The sequence below is a fragment of the Bos indicus genome, chromosome 15 (assembly GCF_029378745.1).
Source record: "Bos indicus isolate NIAB-ARS_2022 breed Sahiwal x Tharparkar chromosome 15, NIAB-ARS_B.indTharparkar_mat_pri_1.0, whole genome shotgun sequence".
NCBI classification, from domain to species: Eukaryota; Metazoa; Chordata; class Mammalia; order Artiodactyla; family Bovidae; genus Bos; species Bos indicus.
The window spans coordinates 54,788,104-54,812,937 of NC_091774.1; the positions used below are offsets into that span (position 1 = coordinate 54,788,104).

The window sequence follows — 24,834 nt, forward strand, 5'->3', positions numbered from 1 at the left end:
TCATGAAGTAATTTCTACATGATCCCAGATTTTTACCTGAGGGCATCTCCCAATTTGCAGGACTGGAGAATAGAGCTCAATTAGAAAAATAAAGTCCTAATAAACTGAGGCAATGCAAGCTGGAATTTGGATTACCAAAAGGGCTAGAAATTAAAAGGCAAAATACTGGGGAGGATAGTACTGCAGGGAAGGAACTTCAAAATCTGTACAAATTCCCTTCAAGTCAGGGACCAACTCCTCAGGTGTGCATGTATAAGGAAAGACTTTGAGAAACCAGAAGAAGACAGCAGCTGGGAGGTTACAGAGCCACAGAAAGATTTTAGCAGCCACATGATGCTGGTGAGGCAGAGGTTGGAATCAAGCCCTATTCAAGTAGATGGGCCTGAGGAAGTGCTCCAGAATTTAAGAAGTCTCAAGGGAAATTAAAAACACATTCTGAGTTGAAAAGAAAAAAAAGAGAAGTACAATATTTCAAAATTGTAGGGAATTATGAAAGCAGTAGCTAGAGGGAAATTTATAGAGTTTAATACTTATATTGGAAAAGAATAAAAGGCTCATATCAACAATCTAATCTTTCACTTTAAGAAACTAGAAAAAGAATATAAAATTAAACCCAAAGTACTTAAAAGAAAGAAAATTATAAATATTATAGCAAGAATCAATACAACTGAAAACAGAAAAACAGCTGAGCAAAATCAATAAAACTAAAGGCTGGTTTTTTTTTTTATTGGAGTATAATTGCTTTACAATGTTGTATTAGTTTCTGCTCTACCACAAAGTGAATCAGCTATATTTATACATATATCACCTCCCTCTTGAGCCTCCCTCCCACACCTCCATCCCACTCCTCTAGGTCATCACAGAGCACTGAGTTCCCTGAGCTTCCCTCTAGCTATTTCATGATGGACATTTAGGTTTAAAATCTGATTCTTTGAAAAGTTGATAAAATTGATACATCTATAGCCAGACTGACCAAGAAGAAGAATTGAAGACACAAATTAGCAACATTCAGAATGAAAGAAGAGACATCACAGACTTTAAAAGGATCATGAAAGACTACTACAAACATACAAATTCTATGATGTGGATGAAATGGACAAATTCCTCGAGAGGCACAAACTACCAAACCCATTCAAGAATAAATAGATAATTTTCAAACTTCTGTATCTTGGACTTCCCTGGTGGTGCGGTGGATAAGAATCCGCCTGAGAAGGCGGGGAACATGATTCTATCCCTGGTCTGGGAAGATTCCACATGCCTTGAACAATTAAGCCTGAGTGCCTAGAGCCTGTGCTCTGCAACAAGAGAAACCAGCACAGCGAGAAACCCATGCTCCACAATTAGAGAAAGCCCATGCAAAGCAACAAAGATTCAGCCAAAAATAAATAAATACAAAAACTCCACACTTCTATATCTAGTAAAGAAATTGATTTTGTAGAAAAAAATTTCCTAAAAGGAAATTCCAGACACAGGTCGTTTCATGGGAAAATACTACTAAATATTTAAGGAAAAAATAATACCAATTCTACATAATGTTTTCCAGATTATAGAAGAGGAGAGAGAACTTTCCAACTCATTTTAAAAGGCCAGCCAATATTAACCTAATATCAAACTAGGCAAAGACATTAATAGAAAACTGCAGATCAGTATCCCTCATGCAGAAATCCCAAACAAAATATTTTTAAAAAATCACTTTCATTTTTCACTTTCACGCATTGGAGAAGGAAATGGCAACCCACTCCAGTGTTCTTGCCTGGAGAATCCCAGGGACAGGGGAGCCTGGTGGGCTGCCGTCTATGGGATCGAATAGAGTTGGACATGACTGAAGCGACTTAGCAGCAGCAATATTTATAGAGGACGATATATCATAACCAAGAGGAGTTCATTCCAGGAATAAAGAATCTGTTCAACATTCAAAACCAATCAATGAAAAGCCCACCATATTAACAGACTAACCAAAAAGTGCACTTAAATATAACCCAACAAGATATGTGGGGCTTCCCTCATAGCTCAGTTGGTAAAGAATCTGCCTGCAGTGCAAGAGATCCTGGTTTGATCCCTAGATAGGGAAGATCCCCTGGAGAAGGGAACGGCTACCCCTTCAGTATTCTGGCCTAGAGAATTCCATGAACTGTATAGTCCATGGGATCGCAAAGAGTGGGACACAATTGAGCAAATTTCACTTTCTTTCTTCCACAAAATATGTGCACAATTCATAGGCTAAAAACTACAAAACACTGATGAATAAAATCAAAGAAAATCTAGATAATGAAGAGCTATCCATGTTGTTAAATTGGAAAATTCAATATTGGTAAAATGTCAAGTATCCCAAATTTAATACACAGATTCAGATTCAGCACAATCCCAATCAAAACCCAGAAAGATAGTTCCAAAATTTATATCAAAAAGCAAAGAAACTAAAGTAGTCAAAACAATGCTAAAAGAGAAAAACAAAGATGGGGGATTCACACTACCCAATTTCAACACTTAAGTATAAAGTTATGGTAATCAGGATGATGTGGTATTGGTAAAAGGACAGATAAATGTACCAATGGAACAGAAGAGAGAGCCCAGAAATAGACACAACTATAGTTCAGTATTTGACAAAAGTTCAAAGACAATTTAATGATGAAGAATAGGCTTTAAAAAATGGTGCTGGAACAACTGGATGTCTATACAAAAAATAAAATAATATATAATACTAAGAGTGGGCTCTATGGACTCTGAGTGATAATGTGTTATATAGATTCATGTTAGTTTCTTAGTTTTGATAAATGCAGAATGGTTACATAAGATGTTAAAATTAGAGGAAGCTGGATGAAAGGTTAACTAGAAGCTCTATATTATCTTTGTAACTTTTTGTAAGTATAAAATAATTTCAAAATGAAATATTTTAAATGATTATAGAATGATTTAATTTCAATCTAATCTCTTAAGTAAAACTGTAACATATTTTTTAAAAGACTTCTCAATGTAATTTAAACTGTTATGATTTTTCTTATTTTTAAATTATATCCCTCTTAAGATGTATAGTCAAAGCACTGTTTTGATGACTCTTAGACAGTAATTTTCCTAATGATCATGCCATTAATTTGATAGACATCTAAGGTCAAGTGTTTCTGTTTATTTTAAAAAGGAGGGAATTGTGTTTTTTCTTTTTTATTTCTTTTAATTATATAAAAATTATATATACATCTAAAGACAGATTGTACATTTGTCTTGTTTCTGTTCCTGTCCCCTCCACTCTGTTCCCTCTCTCTCCTTGTAGGTAACCATCTTTATTAATTCAGAGGTTTCATCCTTCTGTGTGCATGTGTGCAAAGTCACTCCAGTCATGTCCAACTCTGTGTGACCCTATGGACCATAGCCCTCCAGGCTCCCCTGTCCATGGGATTCGCTAGGTAAGAATACTGCAGTGGGTTATCATGCCCATCTCCAGGGGATCTTCCCAACCCAGGGTCTCCAGCATTCCAGGCAGATTCTTTACCATTTGAGCCACCAGGGAAGTCCATTAGCATATCCTAGATCAGTATACAGCTTTATCATTTCCTTTTTATAGATGCATTATACTTAAAAAAATTTTTTTTCAACCTGTTCCCTAATGATGAATGAGTAGCCTAATGAATTATTGCCAATGTATCTTTGAGATTGATTCCTAGAAATGAGATTTCTGGGTCAAAGGGTAAATGCATGTATACTTTTGGTGGGTATCACAGTAATGCTCTATCAATTTGCATTCTCACAAGTAATTTACAAGAGTTCTGATTTTCTACATGCATATTGCCAAAATATTGTTTTGCTAATCTGATTATGTGGAAAATGGCATTTCAGTGTAGTTTTAAATTTTTTTATTTACTATTTACATTTATTTTTGGCCGTGCCAGGCTTTCTCTAGTTGTGGTGAGCAGTGAGGAGATACTCTCTAGTTGCAGTGCAGAAATTTCTTATTGCAGTGGCTTTCTTGTTACGGAGCATGGACTCTAGAACTCAGGGGTTCAGTAGTTGCAGCACATGGACTCAGTAGTTGTGGCGCATGGGTTTAGTTGCCCTGCAGTATGTGAGATCTTCCCAGACCAGTGTTCAAACCCGTGTCCCCTGCACTGGCAGGCAGATTCCTAACCACTGGACCACTAGGGAAATTCACATGGTAGTTTTAATTTGTATTCTTTTTATATAGTATTTTAATACAGTAGACTAAATACTTTTTCATTGTTTAAGATCAGATCAGATCAGTCGCTCAGTCGTGTCCGACTCTTTGCGACCCCATGAATCGCAGCACGCCAGGCCTCCTTGTCCATCACCAACTCCCGGAGTTCACTCAGACTCACGTCCATCGAGTCAGTGATGCCATCCAGCCATCTCATCCTCTGTCATCCCCTTCTCCTCTTGCCCCCAATCCCTCCCAGCATCAGAGTCTTTTCCAATGAGTCAACTCTTCGCATGAAGTGGCCAAAGTACTGGAGTTTCAGCTTTAGCATCATTCCTTCCAAAGAACACCCAGGGTTGATCTCCCTCAGAATGGACTGGTTGGATCTCCTTGCAGTCCAAGGGACTCTCAAGAGTCTTCTCCAACACCACAGTTCAAAAGCATCAATTCTTTGGCGCTCAGCTTTCTTCACAGTCCAACTCTCACATCCATACATGACCACAGGAAAAACCATAGCCTTGACTAGATGAACCTTTGTTAGCAAAGTAATGTCTCTGCTTTTCAACATGCTATCTAGGTTGGTCACAACTTTCCTTCCAAGGAGTAAGCGTCTTTTAATTTCATGGCTGCAGTCACCATCTGCAGTGATTTTGGAGCCCCCCAAAATAAAGTCTGACAGTGTTTCCACTGTTTCCCCATCTATTTCCCATGAAGTGATGGGACCGGATGCCATGATCTTCGTTTTCTGAATGTTGAGCTTTAAGCCAACATTTTCACTCTCCACTTTCACTTTCATCAAGAGGCTTTTGAGTTCCTCTTCACTTTCTGCCATAAGGGTGGTGTCATCTGCATATCTGAGGTTATTGATATTTCTCCTGGCAATCTTGATTCCAGCTTGTGTTTCTTCCAGTCCAGCGTTTCTCATGATGTACTCTGCATATAAGTTAAATAAACAGGGTGACAATATACAGCCTTGACGAACTCCTTTTCCTATTTGAAAGCAGCCTGTTGTTCCATGTCCAAGTCTAACTGTTGCTTCCTGATCTGCATACAAATCTCTCAAAAGGCAGATCAGGTGGTCTGGTATTCCCATCTCTTGAAGAATTTTCCACAGTTTATTGTGATCCACACAGTCAAAGGCTTTGGCATAGTCAATAAAGCAGAAATAGATGTTTTTCTGGAACTCTCTTGCTTTTTCCATGATCCAGCAGATGTTGGCAATTTGATCTCTGGTTCCTCTGCCTTTTCTAAAACCAGCTTGAACATCAGGAAGTTCACGGTTCACATATTGCTGAAGCCTGGCTTGGAGAATTTTGAGCGTTACTTAACTAGTGTGTGAGATGAGTGCAATTGTGCGGTAGTTTGAGCATTCTTTGGCATTGCCTTTCTTTGGGATTAGAATGAAAACCGACCTTTTCCAGTCCTGTGGCCACTGCTGAGTTTTCCAGATTTGCTTGCATATTGAGTGCAGCACTTTCACAGCATCATCTTTCAGGATTTGAAATAGCTCAGCTGGAATTCCATCACCTCCACTAGCTTTGTTCATAGTGATGCTTTCTAAGGCCCACTTGACTTCACATTCCAGGATGTCTGGCTCTAGGTCAGTGATCACACCATCGTGATTATCTGGGTCGTGAAGATCTTTTTTGTATAGTTCTTCTGTGTATTCTTGCCATCTCTTCTTAATATCTTCTGCTTCTGTTAGGTCCATACCATTTCTGTCCTTTATTGAGCCCATCTTTGCATGAAATGTTCCCTTGTTATCTCTAATTTTCTTGAAGAGATCTCTAGTCTTTCCCATTCTGTTGTTTTCCTCTATTTCTTTGCACTGATCGCTGAGGAAAGCTTTCTTATCTCTTCTTGCTATTCTTTGGAACTCTGCATTCAGATGTTTATATCTTTCCTTTTCTCCTTTGCTTTTCACTTCTCTGCTTTTCACAGCTATTTGTAAGGCCTCCCCAGACAGCCATTTTGCTTTTTTGCATTTCTTGTCCATGGGGATGGTCTTGATCCCTGTCTCCCGTACAATGTCACGAACCTTATTCCATAGTTCATCAGGCACTCTATCAGATCTAGTCCCTTAAATCTATTTCTCACTTCCACTGTATAATCATAAGGGATTTGATTTAGGTCATACCTGAATGGTCTAGTGGTTTTCCCTACTTTCTTCAGTTTAAGTCTGAATTTGGCAATAAGGAGTTCACGGTCTGAGCCACAGTCAGCTCCTGGTCTTGTTTTTGCTGACTGTATAGAGCTTCTCCATCTTTGGCTGCAAATAGTATAATCAGTCTGATTTCGGTGTTGACCATCTGGTGATGTCCATGTATAGAGTCTTCTCTTGTGTTGTTGGAAGAGGGTGTTTGTTATGACCAGTGCATTTTCTTGGCAAAACTCTATTAGTCTTTGCCCTGCTTCATTCCATATTCCCAGGCCAAATTTGCCTGTTACTCCAGGTGTTTCTTGACTTCCTACTTTTGCATTCCAGTCCTTTATGCAAAGAGTCGGACAGGACTGAGCAACTGATCTGATCTGATCTGGTAATGAAAAGGACATCTTTTTTGGGTGTTAGTTCTAAAAGGTCTTGTAGGTCTTCATAGAACCGTTCAACTTCAGCTTCTTCAGCATTACTGGTTGGGGCATAGACTTGGATTACTGTGATATTGAATGGTTTGCCTTGGAAATGAACAGAGATCATTCTGTCGTTTTTGAGATTGCATCCAAGTACTGCATTTCGGACTCTTTTGTTGACCATGATGGCTACTCCATTTCTTCTGAGGGATTCCTGCCTGCAGTAGTAGATATAATGGTCATCTGAGTTAAATTCACCCATTCCAGTCCATTTCAGTTCGCTGATTCCTAGAATGTCGACATTCACTCTTGCCATCTCCTGTTTGATCACTTCCAATTTGCCTTGATTCATGGACCCGACATTCCAGGTTCCTATGCACTATTGCTCTTTACAGCATCAGACCTTGCTTCTATCACCAGTCACATCTACAGCTGGGTATTGTTTTTGCTTTGGCTCCATCCCTTCATTCTTTCTGGAGTTATTTATCCACTGATCTCCAGGAGCATATTGGGCACTTACTGACCTGGGGAGTTTCTCTTTCAGTATCCTATCATTTTGCCTTTTCATACTATTCATGGGGTTCTCAAGGCAAGAATACTGAAGTGGTTTGCCATTCCCTTCTCCAGTGGACCACATTCTGTCATTGTTTAAAGACCACTGCATTTTTCTGGTAACCTATCTTTTCATATATTTTGCCCATTTTTATATTTGTATGTTAGATTTTTCTTCTAAAAATTCAGGAAGTATATAAATATGTTATCACTCAGTCGTGTCCAACTGTTTGTGACCCCGCCACGGACTGTAGCTCACCAGGCTCCTCTGTCCATGGGATTCTCCAGGCAAGAATACTGGAGTGGATTGCCAATTCCTTCTCCAGAACTCTTTATCTATTTTGGATATTTGCCCTTTCCCTGTGATGTAAGTCTTTTGTTTTTTGCCTTTGCTTTTAAAGATTTTTTTGCCATGCAGGTTTTTTTTAAAAAAGAAAAAGCTTCTTATGAAGAAGTGAAATTCTTATACAGTGCAAGATATCATATAAAGATGAACATTATTCCATTGCACTAGGGGGAAAGCCTTGGACCAAAATATGGCAACCACTGTTGAAGTTGACTGCTCAACAGAATTTTCTTTTACCATTCTATATTTACTGATTTATTTACTCAAAAATATTTATTGAGTTCCTAATCTGTGCTGAGGTCTTCCCTGGTGGCTTAGAAGTAAAGAATTCGCCTGCCAATGCAGGAGACGCAGATTCGATCCCTGGGTTGGGAAGATCCCTCGGAGGGGGAAATGGCAACTCACTCCACTATTCTTGCCTGAGAAACCCCATGGACAGAGGAGCCTGGCAGGCTACAGTCCATAGTGTTGCAGAGTCGGACATGACTTAGCAATTAAACAACAACAACAACAATCTGTGCTGGGCACTGTTATTTGGTATCCTGAGAGCAGAATTGAAAAAGTCACTCAGTTGTGTCCGACTCTTTGCGACCCCATGGACTGTAGCCTACCAGGGTCCTCCATCCGTGGGATTCTCCGGGCAAAAGTACTGGAGTGGGGTGCCGTTTCCTTCCCCAGAGAGCAGAATTAGCTGCATCTACAGGTCAAGGGCTCCTATTCCAGCCCGAGTCTTAAGATGTGTGACTTTGGTAATGGCTGCCTTGACATCCTTGTTTCTTAGAGTGTAAATGAGGGGATTGAGGATTGGTGTGAGAATAGCATATGCTACATTGCCCATAATGTGGAAGTCGAGGGGCAGGTCAGCCCTGTAGGCCACATAGGCTATGGCAATGGATGAGTAGTAGGTGCCAACCACCAGGAGGTGGGAGCTGCAGGTGGAGAAGGCTTTGGAGCGTCCTTCTCGGGAGCCGATGCGAAGCACTGAGGCCAGGATGTGGGCATAGGAGAGAAGCACCAGGAGAAGGGGCAGGAAGGACACCACCATGGCGATGCAGAAGCCCATGAGGGTCTGGGGGGTTGTGTCAGAGCAGGAGGCTTGAACTAGAGCCAAATGATCACAAAAGCAGTGGTAGATTCTAGCAATGTTGTCATATGCCATCTGGGAGGTCTTCACTACTGCTGGGATGGGCAGAAGGAGGGCGGTGAGCCAGGCACTGGCTGCCAGGGCAGCATTGGTCTGTGGGGTCATGAGCGCAGTGTAGTGCAGTGGGCGGCAGATAGCCACATAGCGGTCATAGGCCATGGCCACCAGGATGAAGGCTTCAGAGCATGTAAAGCTTTGGAAGAGGTACATCTGCAATAAGCAGGAAGTAAAGCTGAGAAAATGGTCCCCAAACAGGAAAAGGGACAGCATCTTGGGGACAGTGGTTGTGGTGAAGAGGATGTCCAGGGCTGAGAGGTTGATCAGGAAGAAGTACATGGGCTTGTGGAGGCTGGACTCTGCCACCACAGCCACCAGGATCAGGGCATTACCCATGAGGATGAGAAGGTAGAAAAGGAGAAAAATTAAAAACACAGGGAGGAAGAGGGACTCTGGCAGAGAGGGGATGCCCACCAGGTAGAAGACTGGTGAGCCACCCACTGATCCATTACAGGTTGTGGCCTCCATAGTAAGCCAGAGCTGGATTTCTGGGAGATGGGCAGCTGGAACATCTGGACACTGAAATATCTGGAAACAATAGAATCAAAGGATTCTGGAATGAGAAATCTACAATATTTACACTCTAGTCAAAATATAAAGGTAATATTACAACCAGCTCTTGAAGACTTATTAGTAGGTTGCGGTATTAACTCCTACCGTATGAACCCAAAACTTCTACCTCCTTTCTTTTGTCAAACTAATTATTAATTAACTAATAACCTACCAAATGAAAGACTTGCTATGTTCAGCTGACACAGTGATGAAAATGGAGAAAGCAGGCAAAGTCCCTATTTTCTTAGACTTTACATTTTACTAGGATAATCAGATGTAAACAGTTGATTGTTGAATTATGATTGTGAAAAACTCTCTGGAAAGATTTCTGCTAGTCTTCATCTTAGATTTTATGTATCTAGTTTGGGATGTCAGGTCTCTTAAATCAAGTCCTTGAACTCATGCCTCTTCTTTTGCAGTCAAAGTTCCACCATGTTGCTTTGGAAGGACTGCTTTCTCCAAAGTTCTTTGCAACATGCTATTGCTCACATAGTTATCAAGCTTATTCTTCTCTTGTAAGCCTTGAATAGTAGTTCCTCCTGACTCCTTCTAAGCTAGATGTCAGTACTTCCATTTCTGTGTAGAATATAATAGATCACGCTAGCCCAACACTTTTACTGCAGCAATTAGGCAAACCTGAGTGAATTACACAAATCATATTTTTCAGTAATTTGGAGAAACATGGGTACAAGAAGGATTCAATGAGTTGGATTTCCAGGTAGGAGGGGTCCTCCAAAGTGAACCTACAATCACCAGCTCTTTTCTTCTCTGGGAATATGACTCTGAGATGACTCCATCCCTGATGTTGCTTCTAATAAAATCTCTCTCATGCCATTGAATTATAAAAATGCCAAATCTAGACATGGTCAGCCAGGTTTTTTTTTTCTTTGTAGACAGAAGGGGCAAGAGCTTGCCCAAGATTACACAGCAGAGCTAGGACCAGAACCCAGACCTCTGACTGCCAGACTAAGTCTATTTATTCTATGTTATGTCTTCTGGAGAATCTAGAACTTAAATTTTCATGTGGAGAGAGACTGGGCAACAATTGTCTCTTTCCATCTCCTTTTCTAAGATGATACTGTCAACAACAACCCTAAATTCCAAATTGTTCTTAAGTGTGGAGGGCGGCATGATTCCCTGTAAGTGGGTGAAGGCTGGTAAAATGTCTTTGTAAAAGACACCTGAAATAAGCCACTCTGTTGTGAAGTCTTCCTTGAAAGAAAAAAAAAAGTGTTCTAGAGGTTGGCCCCCATTATCCAAGCAGAAAAGCAAAACTCCTGCACCTTGACTTAAAAGAGTGAACCCTCAGCTGACCAGACCCAGTCTCCTAAAGCCAATCACCAGGTTTCTCTCACACCCAAGTTGATGAGAATCACCTTTATTTTCTTGCATGTTGTAAGAGCTCAGAGAAGTCAATTTTGGATTGAATGTCACTGAGTTAAACTGATTTGGGGTTTTAGGGGCAAAAATCCAGAGCCATCAAGTCCAACTCTTTCTCCCTCCTCTGGCTCATTTCTATCAAGTGGGGGAGACAGATAGTGAGTCTGAAGTCTGGAAACTGTTTTCTTAAGGTCAACTGACAATTCATAGTAGAGATGGGTCTTAAACCCAGTGTCTAAGCTCCCATCCAGTATTCATTAAGGATTTTTCATGAGATGATCCCTTAGCCTCCATTTAAAGCTTATCTTCTTATAGCCTTATTTCTCCTGACTGTCATCAAATGGCAACTCCTTGCTCTTGCTTCATTCTTTTTCCACACTAAGCTTCAGTGTTCCCTCCTCCAAGAGGTCTTTGTTGATCTCAGCTGGCTTGGAGGTCTCTTTCCTGGTTTTCACTGTTCACGTGATTTTTTCGGTCATTGCTATGATCACGCTGGATTGTCTCTTCTCTGTTTATGTGTTTGTGGCTCCATCAGACTGGAAGCCCAGGGTTGTAACTAGGCCTGATTTTCTATTTAATGAAGCACCAGCACCCTTCTGAGGAACTTGGGGTTCCAGAGGCAGGGGCCAGAATGCAGTTTCCCAACTGGCTTTGTTTTGCTACTCACTCATAAAATTAGAACGAAAGGATCATTAGCAATAAATAGTCTTAGTCTAACCCTTTGCTTATATAGCAGGGAACACAAAAGGTGGGGGGCTCAGAAGCAGGCTGTCATTTGCCCATGGTCACACAGTAAGTGAATGACAGAACCAGAATTACACCATCAACAGGGCTGGATTATCACTTTGAGTCCAGGATAGCTAAGCAATGAGCCCAGGCTGCCTCATCTACTTGGGGCCACAAGACAGACCAATAAGTTGATGTTTATTTGCTCATCCTAAAGGCGCTGACACACTTTCCTTCCCTAAACTTCTGCTTGGCAGAGTCGGCCTATGCAACAAACCAACAAAACATGTGTTTAGGGTGCTAGCTAGATAATAACATGGAAAAATGTTAGTGTTCGATATTTTAAAAAAGCATCATTTGATGTAAAAACACAGCAAAAATCGGAAAATTTTTGGACTCCTTTACATTTATTTCGTGGTTTAGGTTAAATAATTTTATTTTGAATACATATTTCAGGGGGTGTTTTCAGGACTTAAGAACACTAAACATTGTTAGAAGACCATTTCTTTGGCCAAGATTTTCTATGAGCCAGTTATAGTGCTGGAGGGGACAGAGAACAGAAGAACCAGTCACTGAATGTCCAACCTCACACCATGCATTTCTCCTCCCATCATGAAATCTTGCCAGGGAGTGGTTATGCCCCTTCAACAAAGGAGAAACTGAGGGTTGAAGAAGAACAGATATTTGTTCAAGGCTGGTGAGGGGTGAGAGCAGAGGATGTTCTGGAGCCAACCTGCTGGCAAAAGACTGAGCCCTGCCTGGCAGCCCAGAGTCCTGGCCCCTTGCTTGCTGTGACTTTGGGCCTCGAGGCCTCAGTCTTCCCATCTGCAAAATGAACACCTTGGGAGAGATAATCTCCTTCAACTCAATATACACTTTTTAGTGTCCCCTCTGGATTTGGCCCTGCAAAGGGTCTGAGCTGAATGCCTCCTGGCCTAAGACTCTAGAAAAGAGAGTAAGGTTCTCCCATTTATTAAGCTCCTGGTGCATGCTTCATTCTTTATAGTCATTGTGTCATTGTACAGCTCTACGACTCCCAAATCCATGCCCTTCTCTCATATTCCCCTACCCCATGCTATTCCCACAGAAAAGGAGAATAGATGTGAATTATAGAGTTTGGGTTTATTACCTGGAATTAGAAAGACCTGGGTTTCCATTCTCTCTCTGCCTCTTTCACTTTCCCTCTCGAACTGCAGTTCTCTCCTCTGTGACTCAGTGTTGACGGACACCTTGTTGAATATTCCCATTTCTTTTACCATCCTCAGCCTTGCTTCCTTGTGAGAATCTCTTACAAGATCATTGGCCTCTTGATTATGACTGCACATCCCTGTCTGTCCTGCCAAGGTGGCTGACCTGGGGTCACATAGTCAGACTGTGTGTGCACATGGGGATCTGGATGCTAGCACAGCACATGTGTATGCCTGGACTTCTGGCCTCCCTGAGCTTGCCTGCCCATCCACCCCAGACTTTTCTCCCTTCTGAACACTCCCTCCCCAGCCCAGCTCACCTTCTGTGCCTGATCCACCTTGGTGTCTTCTGTGGAATCATCACACTTGGCCCTGGGGAAAGGGCCAGGTTGGAGCCGAGCCCGGCCCATTAAAGCCCAAAGCCAGGCCCTATGGGGGTGCTCTCCTTCAAGTTGGCTCTCCTATGGGACCCCACATCCGCCCACTGGGAACACTTCCTAGGGTGGAGTGGGGGACTTGGCCCTTGGCTTTGCAGAAAATGAAAACAGTGTCATTAACCATCGTCATGGGTCCCAGAACTTTATCACTAACAAAGCAGTTTGATTCCTGTTTTCCTAGCTGGTCTCACAATAGCCAGTAGGATTATTCCTACTATATGGCATTTGAGGAAACTGAGATCTGGAGAAGTAGAGTGACTTGACCTAGGTCACATGGGTTGCTGGTGGCAGAGCTGGGATTTGGACCCCAAATCTGGTTCAGCAGTGCATCATCTCGTGGCTGAGACCTGAGTTCTTTCCAATGATGTCACCTTAACCTCACTGAGCCTTCCTTCCCTTATCTTGTAAGAGTGTAAGTGGCTACCGGGAAGATTTCATGCTTAGCCCAGTGTCTATCACATGATAAACATTCAGTTAAGTGAGAGCTATTATTTTTTTTTCTGATTAAACAAATAGACTGCAACATTGACTTTAAACACTTTGCTTGATGAACGGAAGGTGAATATTTTGCTAATAGTCAAGCTTTATTTATTTGGCTGTGTTGGGCCTTACTTGCCTCCTGCAGGACCTTCTCTTGTGGCTTGTAGGCTTAATTGCCCCATGGCATGTGGGATTTTATTTTCCGGGCCAGAGATTGAACTTGAGTGCCCTGCACTGCAAAGTAGATTCTTAACCACTGGACCACTAGGGAAGTCTCCAGAACTATTATTTTAATGAACTTAACTAGGCAACCCTGTCCTATGATTAGAATATAATCAGTGCTGCTATATGTGAGGTGGGGGTCTGTGCCCCCACCCCCAGGCAGTGCCACAGCCTGTTCCTGCCTCAGGCTTTCTGATTCTCTCCTTTGGCTCCACAGCTGTCTTTCCGTTATTCTTTCACTCATGTGTATAAAATGTTAAAAAAAAAACAAAACAGTTTTTTTAAATTTCACAAGTAACAAATAGATCCCATTGTTAAGTATTTTCATCAATTCAGAGCTTTATTGAATAAAAAATGGAAATTTTCTTCACATCAGCCCTTCTGCACAGTTTCCCTTCCCTCCTCACAAGTCATCACTATGACCGATCTGGTGTGTTCCTTTCAGACCTTTTCTAAACATTTGTGTGTGCATAGCTATGTTTTGCTTTTAACATAAATGGAATCATTTTGTACTTATTGTGTCACTTATATTCTAACTTAATAAGTCTTGGAATCTTTCTATGTCTGATCTACTTCATTCTTTTATCTGATATTTGGTATTTGATGGTATGGATATTATATACTTTATCTAATAATCATCCTGCTAGAGGTTATTTGAGCTATATCCAATTATTGATATTATGAATGTTGTAATTAACATACTTTTTAAAAAATTTACTTTTAATTGGAGGCTAATGGCTTTACTTTTCTTTTTTTTTTTTTGCTAATTGCTTTACAATGGTGTATTGGTTTCTGTCATACGACAATGGTAGTCAGCCATAAGTATACATATGTCCTCTCCCTCTTGAACCTCCCTCCCACCCCCCACCCCATCCCACTCCTCTGGGTTGTCACAGAGCACCAGACTGAGCTGTCTGTGTTATAGAGCAGCTTCCCACTAACCGTTTCACATACGGTAATGCATATGTTTCACCGTCACTCTCTCACTTTGGCCCACCCTCTCCTTCCCCTTGTTCACAAATCCGTTCTCTATGACTGCATCTCTATTCTTTCCCTGAAAATAGGTTCATCAGTACAATTTTTCTAGATTTCATATATATGCATAGGATATTTGTATTTCTCTTTCTGGCTTACTTCACTCTGTATAACAGGGTCTAGGTTCATCCACCTCACTACAACTGGCTCAGATTTGTTCCTTTTTATGGCTGAGTAATATTTCATTGTAAAAACGTACCACATATTCTTTATCCATTCATCTGTTGATGAACATCTAGGTTGCTTCCATGTCTTGACTATTGTAAATAATACTGCAATGAACATTGGGGTACATGTGTCTTTTTGAATTATGATTTTTCTCAGGGTATATGGCCAATAGTGGAATTGCTGGTTCATCTGATAGATTGATTCATAATTTTTAAAGTAATCTCCATACTGTTCTCTGTAGTAGCTGTATCACTTTACATTCCTACATGCAGTGAAAGAAATTACCCTTCTCTACACATCCTCTCCAGATTTATTGTTTGTAGATTTTTTTTGTTGATGATCATTCTGACTGGTGTGAGGTGATCGGTTCAGTTCAGTTCAGTTCAGTCACTCAGTAGGTCTGACTCTTTGTGATCCCATGGACTGCAGCACGCCAGGCCTCCCTGTCCATCATCAACTCCCGGAGTCCACACAAACCCATGTCCATCGAGTCAGTGATGCCATCCAACCATCTCATCCTCTGTCATCCCCTTCTCCTCCTGCCTCAATCTTTTCAAATGAGTCAGATCTTTGCATCAGGTGGCTGAAGTATTGGAGTTTCAGCTTCAACATCAGTCCTTCCAATGAACACCCAGGACTGATCTCCTTTAGGATGGACTGGTTGGATCTCCTTGCAGTCCAAGGGACTCTCACAGTTCAAAAGCATCAATTCTTTGGTGTTCAGCTTTCTTTATAGTCCAACTCTCACATCCATACATGACTACTGGAAAAACCCTAGCCTTGACTAGACGAACCTTTGTTAGCAAAGTAATGTCTCTGCTTCTTAATATGTTATCTAGGTTGGTCATAACTTTCCTTCCAAGGAGTAAGTGTCTTTTAATTTCATGGCTGCAGTCACCACCTGCAGTGATTTGGGAGCCCAAAAAATAAAGTCAGCCACTGTTTCCACTGTTTCCCCATCTATTTGCCATGAAGTGATGGAACTGGATGCCATGATCTTAGTTTTACCTTATTGTAATTTTGATCTGTGTTTCTCTATTAATGAGCAATGTTGAGCACTTTCTCATGTGTTTATTGGCTATCTGTATGTCCTCCTTAGAGAAATGTCTGTTTAGGTCTTCACCCATTTTTTGATTGGGTTGCTTGTTTTTCTGGTGTTGAGCTCCATTAGCTGCTTGTATACTTTGGAGATTAATCTTTTGTTGGTGGTTTCATTTGCAGTTCTTTTCTCCCATTCTGTAACATACATTTGAGGCACACATATGCCCAAATATATCTCTGAGATAGACTCTTAGAAATAGGAATTCTGGAGTAAGCAGTAAGTAGGTTTTGTTTTATTTTATTTCTTAAAATTCATTTTTATGGAGTACAGATGTTTGCACTTTGTATTAGTTTCTACTGTATGAATAGATTTTATTTTATAGATTTTAAAATCTGCATGTGTGCATGGACAGGGATGATCCCAGCTTCAAACCCACAGAGTCTAAGAACACTGAGAAGAGACTTCCATAGTTAATATCTACTCACTATAGATTTATAACTGCAGGATGCAAGGTTACTAAGCCTTGGCAGCTGAGTACAAATCTTCATGGAAACCAAAACCTGGTACCGCATCCCCTCCTGATCTAATGAACTTCATGATGGAGCTGGAGATGGTTTTGGAAGTTTCTTTGAATAATAAACGAGAACTATATATGTCGTCTCTTCCTCTCCAGATCTACTCTTTTTGATCGAAGAGAGAAATTTGAGTTGGGGATAAATTTATACATGTGCATCACTGCTTCTGGATGGTAAAGATAAATGCTGAAAGTGTTTCTGGGGGAGATAATCTAACCATTCTTAGGTAAAAGGCAAAAAATTTTATAGAATAACCAGATTGTTAGGTGGACTCTTTTGTTCGGTTTTCTGTTTCTCAGACACTACCTAACTCCTTAATAAACAGCCAGATGGTAATAAACTCCTAACTCCTTAATAAACAACCAGATGGTAAAGGTATAAACAACCAGATGGTAATAACATCTGGTAAAGGTATAAACATATAAAGGTATAAACATATAAAGGTATAAACATATAAACATATAAAGGTATAAACATATAAAGGTATAAACATATAAAGGTATAAACATATAAAGGTATAAACATATAAGGTATATGTTTATAAGGTATAAGGTATAACATATAAGGTATATGTTTATAAGGTATAAACATATAAAGGTATAAACATATAAAGGTATAAACATATAACCATATACCTTTATATATATAAACATATATATAAACATATAAAGGTATAAACATATAAACATATAAAGGTATAAACATATAAAGGTATAAACATATAAAGGTAATAACATCTGGTAAAGGTATAAACAACCAGATGGTAAAGGTATAAACAACCAGATGGTAAAGGTAATAAACAACCAGATGGTAATAAACTCCTAACTCCTTAATAAACAACCAGATGGTAAAGGTAAATGCTGAAAGTGTTTCTGGGGGAAATAATCTAACCATTCTTAGGTAAAAGGCAAAAAATTTTATAGAATAACCAGATTGTTAGGTGGACTCTTTTGTTCGGTTTTCTGTTTCTCAGACACTACCTAACTCCTTAATAAGCAACCAGAGCCAGCTTTTGGCAGCATGAGGATGACTAAAGGCTTTCTGGGATGTTATGGATGAAATTAATTGAAAGACTTGGAAACTTGGGCCAGAGGAACCTACATGGATCACAACAGTTAAGTCAGAGAAAACAAGCACAAACCAAGATTTAGATTCCTTTTAGGTTTCTAACTTTATTTTGTTTTACTAAAGAAAATGAACCTAAATAGAAGAGCTAAACAGTTGGCTGAGATTTCCATGCAAAAAGCCATTATTCTAAGACTTACTGTTATCACATTATGGAATAAAATATGATTTATCTCTTTACCTCTGAGAATAAAAATGTTCTCAAACTTCTAGGAAATTACTGATTCTTCTATAACTATGGTGACAAATAGTCATCAGAACTTTTTTAAACCTGTTTTCGTCACTCAATGACAGTTCTGCATCAGTACACATATTGCTGAAAGCCAGCCAATCAATCAGTCACCCAGCAACTACTTCACTCCGGTAACCACACTTCCACAGCTAAAGGCAAACCGATCCCTAGATACTCATACTCCTGAAAGTCCACCAACCCCTAAACTCCACATTTTCCACAACTCTATTTAAGATCAGCTTCCTGTGTTGCTCAAAAATAAACCATGCCAGAAACTATAGCTTTCCTGTGCTTAAGCTAGTGATGAACTCAGCTTTTCGTTTCAGATGTTGTATGGTGATCTCTTTTAACATTTCTTATTTATGTCTCTGTAGATGGTATTAATGTCTTTCTTTTCATTTTTATTTTAGTAATTAGCTCTTCTTTCTTTTTTCATGGTCAGTCCAGATAAAGTTCTGTCAAGTTTGTTGATACATTTAAAGAATCAGTGTTGGTTTTGTTTATCTTCTCTGCAGCTTTTCTGTTCTCTTTTCATTTATTTTCAGTCTAATCTTTATCATTATTTCATGCCTACTGCTTGCTTTGAATTTAGTTTGCTTTCCTTTTCTAATATCTTAAAGTTAAAAATTAGGTTATTAATTTTGAGATTCCCCTTTTTTAATATAAATATTAAAATAAGTATTTACAGCTATAAATTTCCCTCTAAGCATTGTTCTGGGCTTCCCTGGTAGCTCAGCTGGTAAAGAATCCACCTGCAATGCAGGAGAACCCAGTTCTATTCCTGAGTTGGGACAATTCCCTGCAGAAGGGATAGGCTACCCACTCCAGTATTCTTGAGATTTCCTGGTGGCTCAGACAGTAAATAATCTGCCTGCAACATGGGAGACCTGGGTTTGACCCCTGGATTGGTAAGATTCCCCTGGGGGAGGGCGTGGCAACCCACTCCAGTATTCTTGCCTGGAGAATCCCCATGGACAGAGCAGCCAGGCGGGCTACAGTCCATGGGGTTGCAAAGAGCCTGGCACTACTGAGCGACTAAGCACAGCACAGCACAAGCACTGTTTTAGCTGCATCTCATAAGTTTTGATATATTATGTTTTCATTTTCATTCATTTCAAAATATTTTCTGATTCCCATTGTGATATCTTTTTTTGACCCATTGGTTATTTAGGAGTGTGCTGTTTAATTTCTAAATATTGTGGAACTAGTATTCAGTAACGGGCTTCTCTGGTGTCTCAGACAGTAAAGCATCTCCCTGCAACGTGGGAGACCTGGGTTCGATTCCCCAGTTGGGAAGATCCCCTGGAGGAGGGTATGGCAACCCACTCCAGTATTCTTGCTTGGAGAATCCCCACGACCAGAGGGGCATGTTGAGCTACAGTCCACAGGGTTGCAAAGAGTCGGACATGACTGAGTGACTAAGCACAGCACAGCACAGCACAGCATTCAGTGACAGCCTTTATTATTTTAAAGAAAGCATAGAAAAAGTGTGCATATTATTTTTTTAATGTATTGCTTAGAACCAAAAAAAGTTAGTGTAGAAATAATGAAGTCAAAGGTGAAACTAGACAAGGTTAGTGTGAACAATTCTGGCAATATACTTGAAAAAACATAAGAAGATAAAAGAAATTAAAGTGAACCATGTTATTAGGAATACAAACAGAAAGAACAAAATAAGAATTTGGTATACTATAACAGCTTCATTTACCATAAAGAATATAAACAATCAATGCATAAAAATAGTATTACAGGGACCTCCCTGTCAGTCCAGTGGTTAAGAATCCTCACTTTCACTTTGTGAGTCTGATCCTTGGTCAGGGAACTAAGACCCCACATACTGTGAAGTGTGGCCAGAAAAGAGTGTTACATAAATATGCTTCCCGGGTAGCTCAGCTGGTAAAGAATCCACCCCGATTTGATTCCTGGGTCGGGAAGATCCCCTGGAGAAGGGATAGGCTACCCACTCCAGTATTCTTGGGCGTTCCTGATGGCTCAGATGGTAAAGAATCTGCCAGCAATTCAGGAGACCTGGATTCGATTTCTGGGTTGGGAAAATCCCCTGGAGAAGGGAACAGCTACCCACTCCAGTTTTCTGGCTTGGAGAATTCCACAGACAAAGGAGCCTGGCAGGCTACAGTCCATGGAATTACAAAGAGTCAGACATGACTGAGCAACTTTAACTTTCAAGAAAGAATTTTCACTTTGCATAAGTGATAAGTAAAGTCAGCTTTAGAATTCAGCATTCTAATTAAGTTTAAACATATTTTAAACTAGTTTTTGAAATCTTAGAATCATTTTTTAAATTATTTTTTAATATTTCTTCTTCCCTCCTCTCCAAGTAATATTGAGTAGCATTGAAATATGAAATATAATACATTGTAGGCTCATGATATACATACTTAATACATGACAGCTTGTGTCATTTAGCTGACAGATTTGATTTTTCTGACAAGAAGCTTAGGTAGCCATTTGTGAGGACAGATTACTTTTTAAAAATCCGATCATCTCTGCCTGTAATACAGCTTGGCTTATGTGATTACTCCAATGCTTAGTTTTTTTTTGAAAGTCTCCACTGGGAAGAATCATTAGGACTATTAGTTGTGCACCCTGTGACTCAGGATGAGCACTACACTTTTAAATTAAAGTGAAATTGATTTTCAGGAAATATTTTCCTGATGTAAGTACACCTTATCTGAGTTTAATGTAAGAAGGTTCTGTAGGCTATAAACCTAACTCAGATAGGACCTTAACACTGGCAGGCAGTCATCCTATATGTCCCTGCTTTGTTCCCTTGTCTTTTCTTCTACATGTCTTTTTCATTCCTTCTCTTCTCAGTCCACAGATACCTATTCCAATTGTCACTACAGCGAGTGAGGAGAGAAGTCCCTCAGAGTTCCATCCCATCTTCACTCACCTACCAGCATCTGTGTTCACACCCTGCCTAGGAAGTTGGTCTGTTCCCATGAACTTTTCATGCTCCTATCTGAAGCCAGTCCTTTCAATAATGTTCCCTTCTGCCTCATATCACCAATTTTTTTACTCTCTCCTGGATTATTTCCATCAGTGTACAAATATGCTGTTTTTACTCCCATCTTAAACTACGGATTAAATTTTTATTTTTTAGGATTCAAAAAGTTTAAAATACAGATAGACTGTGATTTTAGGGGGTAAGGAAAGGACAGTATATGACAAAATATGTTCATTAAGAAGAAAAAAATGTTCAGTATTTATAAGATGTAACAGTGGAAACAGTGGCTGACTTTATTTTTCTGGGCTCAAAAATCACTGCAGATGATGATTGCAGCCATGAAATTAAAAGACACATACTCCTTGGAAGGAAAGTTATGACCAACCTAGATAACATATTAAAAAGCAGAGACATTACTTTGCCAACAAAGGTTTGTCTAGTCAAGGCTATGGTTTTTCCAGTAGTCATATATGGATGTGAGAGTTGGACTATAAAGAAAGCTGAGCACCAAGAATTGATGCTTTTGAACTGTAGTGTTGGAGAAGACTCGAGAATCCCTTGGACTGCAAGAAGATCCAACCAGTCCATCCTAAAGGAGATCAGTCCTGGGTGTTCATTGGAAGTACTGATGTTGAAGGTGAAACTCCAATACTTCAGCCACCTGATGCAAAGAGCTTACTCATTTGAAAAGACCCTGATGCTGGGAAAGATTGAGGGCAGGAGAAGAAAGGGACGACAGAGGATGAGATGGTTGGATGGCATCACCGACTCAATGGACATGGGTTTGTGTGGACTCCAGGAGTTGGTGATTGACAGGGAGGCCTGGTGTGCTGTGGTTCATGACATTGCAAAGAGTTGGACACAACTGAATGACTGAACTGAACTGAATTAATATTTCCTTAAAAAGTGAAAGCAAATTCAGTAGATAATAGTAAATACAAAATACAAAATAATTCAGTGTTAGATCAAGGTATTTTTCAGTTACATTAGTATGTTACTCTCTAAATATTCAATCTGTAATAACAGTGTTCTTTGAATGAATACTATGCATAAAATTATTTATAACAAAACTTGTAGCAATATACAAATATATTTATACATACTTTTTAAAAAAATATTCTTTTCCCTTCAATATCTCAAGATATTGAATACAGTTCCCTGTGCTATACTGTAGGACCTTGTTTATCTATTCCAAACATAATAGTTTGCATCCACCAACCCCAAACTCCCAGTCTATCCCTCTCCTCCCCTCTGCCTTGGCAACCACAAGTCTGATTAAATTTTTAAAATCAGGGTCCTGAACAATACTATAATATGCTACCATTCCTCTAAGACAGAGTGGAAACATGGCCAAAATTGCCATATTTTAAAATAATATAGTCATGTTATTTATTATGCATATATTTATAAATGTATGGTTTTGCTTATGTTAAAAATGGAAAGGAAAAAAAAACAAAAATGAATAAAAATTGTTTCTTTAAGGGGGATGCAACAGGTGAAGGGAGCAGAAATGGAGGCTAGAATTCACTAAAAAATGACTTTTTTCATAATTTTGACTTAGAATTGTTTTATTTGTGACTTTAGAATCAGGTATGGGGACTTTGGACATGGAACAACAGACTGGTTCCAAATAGGAAAAGGAGTATGTCAAGGCTGTATATTGTCACCCTGTTTATTTAACTTATTTGCAGAGTACATCATGAGAAACTCTGGACTGGAAGAAACACAAGCTGGAATCAAGATTGCCGGGAGAAATATCAATAACCTCAGAGATGCAGATGACACCACCCTTATGGCAGAAAGTGAAGAGGAACTCAAAAGCCTCTTGATGAAAGTGAAAGTGGAGAGTGAAAATGTTGGCTTAAAGCTCAACATTCAGAAAACGAAGATCATGGCATCCGGTCCCATCACTTCATGGGAAATAGATGGGGAGTCAGTGGAAACAGTGTCAGACTTTATTTTGGGGGGGCTCCAAAATCGCTGCAGATGGTGACTGCAGCCATGAAATTAAAAGACGCTTCCTCCTTGGAAGGAAAGTTATGACCAACCTAGATAGCATATTCAAAAGCAGAGACATTACTTTGCCAACAAAGGTCCGTCTAGTCAAGGCTATGGTTTTTCCAGTGGTCATGTATGTATGTGAGAGTTGGACTGTGAAGAAGGCTGAGCACCGAAGAATTGATGCTTTTGAACCGTGGTGTTGGAGACGACTCTTGAGAGTCCCTTGGACTACAAGGAGATCCAACCAGTCCATTCTGAAGGAGATCAGCCCTGGGATTTCTTTGGAAGGAATGATACTAAAGCTGAAACTCCAGTACTTTGGCCACCTCATGAGAAGAGGTGACTCATTGGAAAAGACTCTGATGTTGGGAGGGATTGGGGGCAGGAGGAGAAGGGGACGACAGAGAATGAGATGGCTGGATGGCATCACTGACTTGATGGATGTGAGTCTGAGTGAACTCCGGGAGTTGGTGATGGACAGGGAGGCCTGGCGTGCTGCAATTCATGGGGTCACAAAGAGTCAGACATGACTGAGCAACTGATGTGATCTGATGGGGACTTCCCTGGCAGTCTAGAGACTAGGACTCCTTGCTACCACTGTGAGGGGGCATGGGTTCAATCCCAGGTTGGGGAACAAAGATTCCACATGTCATGTGGTATGGCCAAAAACTGATATAATTTTTTTTAATCAGATATGAAGACACTCATTATTATTTACTGGAATTCTCACTCTCTGCTAATGCCCTTGCTTTAAGTTCCACTTAAGTGCTGCACCTTTATCACAGTTTGTTAAGGAAAATGTTCTTCCCTTTAACCCATGCCATGAAAATGTCATTGCCTGCTCCATTCACTATTCTGAGAATGGTTTTCCCTTCCTGCCTGTTTGGGTGGGGGTTGGGGGGAGCCTAACAGTGTAGAGAACTACATCCTGATCCCTTTTTGACTTGTGTTATTCCTGAAAGGGATTGGGTGTTAAAATCCTTTGGGTTTAATTGAGTGTTAACTCCATTTCTTTCTCTTATTTGGCTGTGCTGGGTCTTTGTTGCTTTGTACTCCTGGCTTTCTCTAGGTGTAGAGAGCAGGGGCTGCTCTTGGTTATGGTGCCCAGGCTTCTCCTCGTTGTGGCTTCTCTTGTTGCGGAGCACTGGCTCCAGGCTCATGGGCTTCAGTAGTTGCATGTTTCCTCGGGGGCATGTGGGATCTTCCTGGACCAGGGATGGAAGCCATGTTGCCTGGTCAGCACTAGAGTGAAATCTCTCCTTCTCCAACGGGAGCAGTTTAGGGCTTCTATTCAATCAGTTCACATCTATCATGGTGTTAACTCCATGAGGAATCTCAGATAAACAGAAACAAGTGCATAGGTTAACAGTATGTATGGAAGACATTTTTATTGATATCTTGGATTAGATATTACCCTGGGTTCTTGCTGCCCCTTGTGCATCCCTCTGAAACATCATCTACCTCACTACACTTTTTCCACCCATGTCTGTCTTCCTAACAATTCACCCATGCGAGTGAATTGAGGGCGGTGATGGTCCTGAATTACCTCTGTCTCTTAGCCTTTACAGTATAGACTGTGCGGGTGTGCATGCATGGTAAGTCGCTTCAGTTGTATCCACCTCTTTGTGACCCTATGGACCGTAGCCCGCCAGGTTCCTCTGTCCATGGGATTCTTCAGGCAAGAATACTGGAGTGGGTTGCCATGCCCTGCTTCAAGGGATCTTGTCGGCCCAAGGATTGAACCCACGTCTCTTACGTCTTCTGCGTTGGCAGGCAGATTCTTTACCACTAGCACCACCTGGGAAGCCCACTATATAGATTAATACTTCCAAGATGCTCAGTAAAGACTTCTTAAATGAATGGACAAAGGAAGAAAATGATATTCAGCAG

The 24,834-nt window shown here is 40.3% G+C and overlaps 1 protein-coding gene and 1 long non-coding RNA gene across 2 annotated transcripts in view; one reads left to right on the forward strand and one right to left on the reverse strand.

The window, feature by feature from the left end:
- LOC139187342 (uncharacterized) overlaps nt 1-16,878 on the forward strand; it is a 33,889-nt gene extending 17,011 nt beyond the window's left edge. Inside the window, exons 2-3 of the long non-coding RNA XR_011570894.1 lie at nt 3,269-3,401; nt 16,717-16,878. This is a non-coding gene — a long non-coding RNA (uncharacterized lncRNA). The remainder of the gene's footprint in view (nt 1-3,268; nt 3,402-16,716) is intronic.
- LOC109569028 (olfactory receptor 2AT4) lies at nt 8,277-9,282 on the reverse strand. Its single transcript, XM_019974358.2, has one exon. It carries the CDS (start codon nt 9,280-9,282, stop codon nt 8,311-8,313), a length of 972 nt encoding a protein of 323 aa, XP_019829917.2. The 3' UTR covers nt 8,277-8,310.
- Nucleotides 16,879-24,834: the final 7,956 nt, after the last annotated feature.